The sequence below is a fragment of the Chenopodium album genome, chromosome 12, assembly GCF_948465745.1.
Source record: "Chenopodium album chromosome 12, dcCheAlbu1.1, whole genome shotgun sequence".
Lineage (NCBI taxonomy): Eukaryota > Viridiplantae > Streptophyta > Magnoliopsida > Caryophyllales > Amaranthaceae > Chenopodium > Chenopodium album.
Window position 1 is genome coordinate 16320202 of NC_137845.1, and position 8385 is coordinate 16328586.

Here is an 8385-nt window from a genome sequence, read left to right on the forward strand (position 1 = left end):
TTATGGACATATTGTGTATGGCCACCTGTGTACTGATAGCAGACCAGAATTTTAGTAAACAAAGGATAGCGATAAACATAGCCCTAGTAACCACTGACATGTGATTGCTGTAAACTTGATGTTTATCCATTGCTATTAAGAAACAGGGCTATGATTTGATAAACTTCTTGACAGTGCCCTCCTTTGCAGCTAAGCAGGAAGGTAACAGAACTGCATGGACACAGTTAATTAAGTGAAATTATTTTGGTTGTCATGTTTGTTTCTGCATCTTAATCAGTTCAGAAAGTGCAACTTGATTGCTGTTCCTTCCATTCATTCATTCACAGTTTTGAAAAGTGTCAAATGTTTGTTGATGTTGTCTTTGTTAAGTCAGGCAGTGTATGCTTATTTTTCTACCATTGGCACATTTATGATTCCTATGAATCCAAATTTTGACCACCTAATCTTCGTACACCTTTCTTTGCATGCATGACTGACTGAATCGTTGTTGTGAAGAGTCATCTATCTGACTTGCAATATATCCTCATGGGTCCCTGAATTTCTTTCTGTCTGTAATTGAATGTTTTATTCAGATCCAATTATTGTTTGTACATGAGCTTTTTTTATTTTATTTTTCTTTCTTTAGGCATATGAATGTTGTACCAATGTTCTAATTCTGAAAGTTTATTATTTGTTTTCTTTTTCTAGGGATTAGGGGTGCACTGCCTTACTCATGCATGTAACAGCCTTAATCCCAAGAGTAAAAGTGAAAACCACCTAAAGTTTGGGATCAATTTCAGATATAAAACTCTTTCTTACAAATTAGTAAAAGGTGACAATTATGTACCAATGTCGTACCAGCAGAACCATCATATACACCAATTTACTGAATCAGAGTTAAAACATGTGCTTCTAAGCTCCTCTTAGGCTTCTGTGGATATTTATTTTGTTATGCAAACATATTGGTGTCAAATTTTTGTAATGCCAAGAATATCATCAAAGAGGTGGAAAGTCTGGAAACATGCTTTTAGATATTTTTGTGGGATATTAGTGTGACTTCTTAGTAATCTCCGGTTTCTTGGGAGAGATTTATTTTATCGTTTAGTGGCTGGAAAGCAAATTCTGTATGTTTGCGACAAATTATTGGTCACAAAGCTACTCTGGACTTTGTTGACAAAATTGATATATAGAGGCATTATAGATTGGTGTGTTGTTCAATTGACCTCTTGAATGGGTTCAGTTTTCAATGTAGTATGCGTATATTTGTGTTTTGTATTTTTAACCTGAAGTTCCTTGGAGGAGGAATACATGAAGCTTGCTAGTCGTAAATGCAAGTTTTTTTTTTTTTTTTTTTTTTTTTTTTTTTTTTTGGCAATTAAATTTTTTTTATTAATTACCAAAGGGAAAAGAACAGTTTAAGGAACAACCAACACACCCAAAAAACTGACTTCAAAGTCGGAACAACCAAAACAAACAAAACAGAACAAAAAGAAATCAACTATCTAACAAGAATTTCCTCTGAGCTTCACTGGATCTGCAAGACACTTTGAAACTGATCTCTTTGAACAGAAGAGTAGCAGATAGAGCTTTGCGACCTTGATTGAAGATCTGATCATTCCTGTGTAACCATATAGCATACAGACATTCAGCAAAGTACATCAAGAACAGTTGATGCTTAACAGTCTTCCTCTTAGCACTTTTCACAGCCCATTCTAGCTCACTAGAGAAAGTACTAGGAGCTCTATCAAATTTCAAAAGCTGAAGAACCATAGTCCAAATTTGAGCAGAGAAACTACACTGGAAGAACATATGCTCAATTGACTTAGGCATTGTGTTACAAAGACAGCAGCTCATGTTTGTCACAATACCCCAAGCAGCTAATCTGTGTCTCTAGATGGGAGTCTGTTATTGATAGCTAGCCAAGTAGTGAATAAGCTTCTAGGAGAAGCCTGATTTTGGCACAAAACTCTATTCCAAGGTACTTTCTCAAAGTCCCCCTGCAAATACTTATACATCTCTTTAATAGAAAACAATCCATTTTTCACAAATTTATCCCATCCACCAGCAGAAACAATGATTTGAGAACAAGCAAAGATTTTCCTTAGAGCTCAAGAGCTGTTAGCATGACACCTAACAGTGAGAATATCATTGTTCTTCATATAGTAAGCATTAATCCATCTTACCCAAAGCTTGTCTTTTTTGCAAGCAACAACCCACAAGAGCTTACAAATGGCAGCTTTGTTCTAGCTGGTCATATCTTTGATGTTCCAGCCACCAGCCACCCTAGGAAGACAAAGAGTATTCCAGGCAACAAGAGCTTTTTTTTAAGATTCAATACTGCCTGTCCAAAAGAACAATTTGCAAAATCTCTGAATTTCCTTAATAGCTTTCTTGGGGATAATAAAAATCTGGCACCAATATGACTGCAAGCTTAATAAAATCACCTTGACCAACTGAAGCCTGCAAGCATAAGAGAGATTCTTTGAGGTCCAGCCATTAGCCCTAGCAATTACCCTGTCTATAAGAGGTTTACAGTCAGCATAGGAGAGCTTGGTAGTAGCCAGGGGCACTCCCAGGTATCTAAAAGGAAAGGTCCCAGCTGGATCTGGAATCTGCAATTTTGAAATGATTTGCTGCTGATCATCCCAACTAACTCCACTAATGTAAATATTGCTCTTCTCAAGGTTGGCTTCTAATCCAGAGACACAAGAAAATTTCTGAAAAGCTTGAAAGAGCATAGTAACAGAAACAATATCAGCCCTACAGAACAATAAAAGATCATCTGCAAACATGATGTGAGTGATATTCAATTTTTCACATTGCTTGTGCTATGTTTATGATGCTGACCATGGATTAATGAGACAATTGTTTTTAAATGCTCTTGTGGAAAACAACATTTGGCAGACTGTGCTTAAAATTCTACATTATGTTAAAATCTCTCAAACTTTTGATATAGAAGTGAAGTTACTCTCTCAGGCTTTGGGAAGAAAGATTATAGGGATATGTACTGTTTGAAGTCATAAAACAGAAGAATGTTGACTGTGATCTGTCTGCAGGGCAGTTTAGTAAAACTAAAACATCTTCTATGTTTCTAGTAGATGCAGTGAATGGACGAGAGACCTGCTTTTGTGGTTGGCGCTTTTCTGCACCGATATGATCTGTTTGCTGGTGGCCAGGCCTGTGCTGGTTCTTCTCTGGTTGGGCTTCCCTTTTTCATCGCACATGAAGTATTCCTGCCCTTGAATTCTCCTTGTATATGGGTTGGGTTGGAATGCTGATGCTTGTGGGATCTTGGCCTGCTTCCTGCGTACTTCAGCTGTTTTATCATCTTGGTTACTCTATTAAGTTGATTTATTCCTGACTCCTTGTATCTGGTTGCTACGTTATGCTGTAATGTTTATCTGTTTTGAGATTAAATTTCATTTCACTTGCCAAAAAAGATAAATTATATTTCTCAGAGTTCAACATCCTGTAAACAAACAGCCATATACAGAGATACCTCTTTCTGTATCTATGATGCAAACATTAGAACTGTAATACATACTAACATTGCAACAGAACAACACAGCTTTTCTGGTATTCTGTACAGCCTCTTAACAACTTTTTCCACAAAACAATTTGAGCTACTGTCCAGGCTTCATGATCTTCAGTTTCTATCAATCCGCCTGAACCCTTTTCTTAAAATCCCTGGGATCAATGATATCTCAAGAAAGGATATTATGGATTTTCCTTTTCCCCCTGACAGAACATACATTTTACTTTTAGGAACGACTGATGAATAAAAACTTTTTCCGAATGTTTTAGTGCTTTATGCTGTTCGATATCAAGCTGCAAGATCATCCTTTATATGTGAAGTTGTCAAAAGTTTATGATCTTTGGATGCCTTGTTCTTAATAATTATTTTTTTTTTTTAATTTTTAATTTTTTATATTTTTTTTGTGTATCTCAGCTTCAGGAATAGTTTGAATTTCACTGTTTTGTGGAATTTCCCGTCCACAATCTTCAATTACAACTGTCAGGATGTAAGGTATGTGACACACTGACTTGTGTTCTTTATGTTGGTGTGCAAATATTGCAGTTCTTTCCATAGGGTTATTGATGGCCTGTTTACTAGTTGCTACTAGCTCATTAATTGATTTTGTTCTATTCCACTTGAGATATATGAGTACCATATAAATTTTCATGATAGCACACTCTTCTCTGAGGATTTGTATTTTTGGAGTTACAACTCATTTCTGTCTATCTTGATGATAATAAGCTCTAATAAAATAACACAAAAATGCATGAGTACTAAAGAATGAGGATGCACTGTCATGGACATTCACATAGTTTATATGTTAATTTATAACCATCAATAACGTAGATTACATATTTGAGAGGAGTGGATAAGCATTATCATGGACTCATGGACACTTATACGACGTTGGTGCAAGTTACATGTACGTGCATGCAATGGATGGGAAAACAGCAAGGATTTCAAGGAATGATATTAGGTACATTTGCTGCTTTTTCTGAAGATTAACCACTTACTCCCATAGTGTATCTTCTTTTATTTGTTGTTTAATTGCAACTTTTAATCATAAACTAATTGCTTGCTAAACAGCCCATACATTGTTAGTATATTCTTTCATTTTCGTACTTCATGGATTCCACTGTCATATAACTTTCATTCTCTTGGCTGCTTTTGATCGTTGTCTTATTTTGTAAAGTCTGAATTTAACTGCTTGATTAAGGAATTGAGGCTGCCCAATTATTTGGGGAACTTATCTTACTGGGCTATGACATAATAAAAAAAAGTATTGCACATATGTAAAGTTGATGTCCACTTATTTTTGATAATGACAGTGCTTTAATACAGTATGAGATTTGCATTTTAGGTAATACTGTAGAACCCTTGAAATGGCAAAAAATTATTCAAGATTGTTCCAGTGGACATCAGTTGATGATTGACTCGTATTGCCGCTCTTATCTTTTATTCAATCTATATTCTGGGATTTTCTTGAAATTGAATTACTCCGTCCCCTAGTGTTTGCCTTATTGCCATATTTTACTTATATGGCTGAGTGGAATTAAAGAGAGAGAAAAGTGGTGGGACTTAAATAATGCTTGTGACTAGTAAAGTTGTGACCTTTCATGTACATGACAATCTTTTAGTGACGACTTAAAAAGAAATTTAACACAAACTTTAATGGTCGGAGGGAGAATCTAATATTCTCTCCATCCATGGTCCCCTCCTCTCCCGATTTTTTTTTTTAATGGAAAATTTTTAGGAGGGACTAAGTACGTACCAGAAACAAATTGGGAAAAATGGATAAGGACTATTCAGGCTTTTTTTTTTTTTTTTTTTTTTTTTTTTTTTTTTTTTTTTTTTTGGATATTCTGGTAATTTTTGATTGGGTAGTTTTTTCTTTCTTAGGAAAGCCTGATCCTATTTTATTCTGCTTGGTTACAGATTAATATAAATATACTTGTAATAAAAAATTTTATGTAGAAGATGGAAAACATATTCTTTTAGTAAAGAAAGAATCCTGGATTTCCTTCCCTATCCACCACCTTCAACTCTCTCCTTTCCTTTCCTTTGCATTTCCATTTCCTTTTTTCTTTTCCTGCAGCTTTTCTTCTAAAGAACAATGAAATAACAATAATAAAATTAAAAATTAAATTTTAATATTGAAATTTTTTTTCATCGAAATATTTTGTTCTTTAAATTCAAAAATGACTTCATAATGTTTTCCTTTGAAACAAACACACCTCTCTTTCCTCTCCTCTCTTTCCCTGATTCTGAAGTTCTTTCCAGCTAACTACGACCATAAAAAAGCCATCTTTTTTACCTAAACATGAAAAAAGTTCTGTTTTATGAATGTTTCATCAACTAAGGAAACTTTGTTAGTCATTGGCAAAGGTGAAAACGTAGTCCTGTCTAAATCTAATAATGCCTTGTGCTTTATTTATTGGCTTCCAAAGTCTTTTTAAATGGATGTTTTAATTATTTTAACCTACTTTATTTCTTTTCCAAATGCTTTAATAACTCTTTGCATTCTTTGGACATGAAAAGTGGTCCCTATTCCGATGTGGGTGGGGGGTTAAACCTGGTTACACAAGTTATGATGTTGAGAGCTCCATTATTATACATTAATCTTTGCATCTAATTTTTGAAAAATATTACTCCATCATTGCCCAATGTAATTGTCAGCTTTTTATGCAAATCTTGAGGTGCTATCACATCGTAAAATAACGCTGCATATTATCATGAAATAACAATCCATATTTGAAATTGGCAATGAAATTTAACTCACATTGATTGTTAAGTTTATTAGGAAATAAATAGACTACCTCTGTTTTCATTTTGTCTATCAACTTGTCGATGTGAACTAATTAATAAAACTTTGAAAAAGATAAGTGAGTGTAAGAAAAAAGGATAACTGAACGAAACACTTGAATAAAGTAAAAGAGATGTATGGAGTAGTAAAAAGGCGGGTGTGTGTAAGAAAAACGTGATTAAAGATAAATAAAATGTGGCAAAAACGGGGTAGATAGCAAAAAGTCTTAGTCGAAAATGGAATCAATTAGAAGTGGATTGAACAAAAGCCATTCTGAAATGGATGTTGGGTATAACAAAAGAAAATGGTGGCATTACTTCCATAATTCCATTATATTATCTTTTCAACTTGACATAGTGATTGAAAATTGTGGTTAAGATCTCTTAAATGTTAATCGCCAAAATTAAATACTCCCTCCATCGCCAAGTAAAAGTCTCAGGTCATCCAAAACATGTCTCGTTAGACCTTTTTTATAAACCTAACTCCACTATCTTATTTTTTAATCACCTTTTCCCACCAAATCCCGCTATCTTGTTTATCATATTCATGTTAAGATTATCAAATCTATGTATATTAAATCATGTGAAAAAAGCATGCAAGAATTTTATTTGGAGACGGAGGGAATATTTCCTTTGATTATGAGAAAGAGGGATTGTGTATTTGTAACTAATGAGTTGATTAGCAAGCTAATGTTTAAGAAATGTGTTTTATTTTATTAAATTAATACTTGATTTAAATTTGGACTTCTTCATAGTAGTCACAATGGCGGCTAATTATCCAAAAACTGTCTTTCAATGCATTGCTATGATTATCTTTTGATGAGAAGTGAAGTAATACTGCTCGTCCACTCCTTTTAATATTAGGTTTATTTTTCTTAACTTAAATCTAATATGTTAGTTCAATCAAGAAGGTTGCCACTTACTTCAACCTATTACTGTCATGTGATTCAGAAAATCACCATATAGGTAGACATTGCAAACTAAGCAAAACAGAAATCTTTTCCATGACTAAGACTACCACCAACTTTTGTGGATAGCCCTGTTTGCATCAGATGAAATATTGTTTTCACCTAGTGCTGCTGCTTTTGACATAGAATTTTTTTTCTTGTATCTTGCACATATTATAGCACCCGTCTTTGGTTTAGTGTACGGCTATTCAGTGAACTGTTTGTTGGTGAACTAGGTCGTGAAAATGACAAGGTTGCCCTTACAATTTGGCAATTTTTTTTTTAATATTTCTATCATACTGTAAGTCAAGGGGTGAGATAGTGGTGTCCATCTAAAATATTTAAACTGCCGTTAATTTTTCCTTGCTCTTTTAAAATGCTTGGTGTATCGTGCATATAGATCTATTATATATACAAACAAAATGGTCCATGTATAATAGAAACTTTTGGTTTTACATTTAAAAAAAAAAAAAAAAAAAAAAAAAAAAAAAAAAAAAAACTAGGGATATACATGAAGGAAAAAGAAAAGGATGTGCTTGTAAGAAATTAGGATGATTATAAATAGATGAAAAAGCAGAGGATCTACACAAAGGAAACAACTTTTGGGGGAATTTGATAATTTAAGATAGTATGGGCCATCTTCTTTCCTTCCTCTATTTTCTTGGGGTGATGTGTTAGTATTTAACTGTGTTGGTAATCTTGGTATTGTACATGATTGCATTTGATGATATTCATGTATTCTTATATGAAGTTCGAACTATGAGAATAAAGGTACCGCTTTCTATGCAAAAAAACATGCAAAATTTTCAAAAAAATGGTTTAGTTGTTTATTTAGATAGAAAAATAGCCGAGTGTGACATTTGGACACCTACTGGTGCTGAGTATTTGTTTGAAGAACTTAGACATTGTGGGTCCATCTAATTTTATAGTTCTAGCCAAAAAAGTTTCTTTCAAAACAATTTAAATTTGCCCACTAGGCCTTTACTTCTTCTACCTTGTTTTCTTACTTTTCCTCTACTTATATTCTGTCTAATTAACTTGAGCAAACCCTTCCTTAAAGCTCTCTTAAGAAGCATTCATTCTTCTTAGCCTAAACCCCGTATTGTCCAACAATACTTCTCTCTTCCACTCCTTTAAGTG

At 33.8% G+C, this 8385-nt stretch overlaps 1 protein-coding gene across 1 annotated transcript; it reads right to left on the bottom strand.

The window, feature by feature from the left end:
• Positions 1 to 1421: 1421 nt before the first annotated feature.
• Positions 1422 to 3826, bottom strand: LOC145570421 (uncharacterized). Its single transcript, XM_081629496.1, has 3 exons — positions 3100 to 3826; positions 2424 to 2704; positions 1422 to 2320 (listed from the first exon to the last, which is right to left on the bottom strand). The coding sequence occupies exons 1-3, from the start codon at positions 3305 to 3307 to the stop codon at positions 2231 to 2233; spliced, it is 579 nt and encodes a 192-aa protein (XP_081485622.1). The 5' UTR covers positions 3308 to 3826; the 3' UTR covers positions 1422 to 2230.
• Positions 3827 to 8385: the final 4559 nt, after the last annotated feature.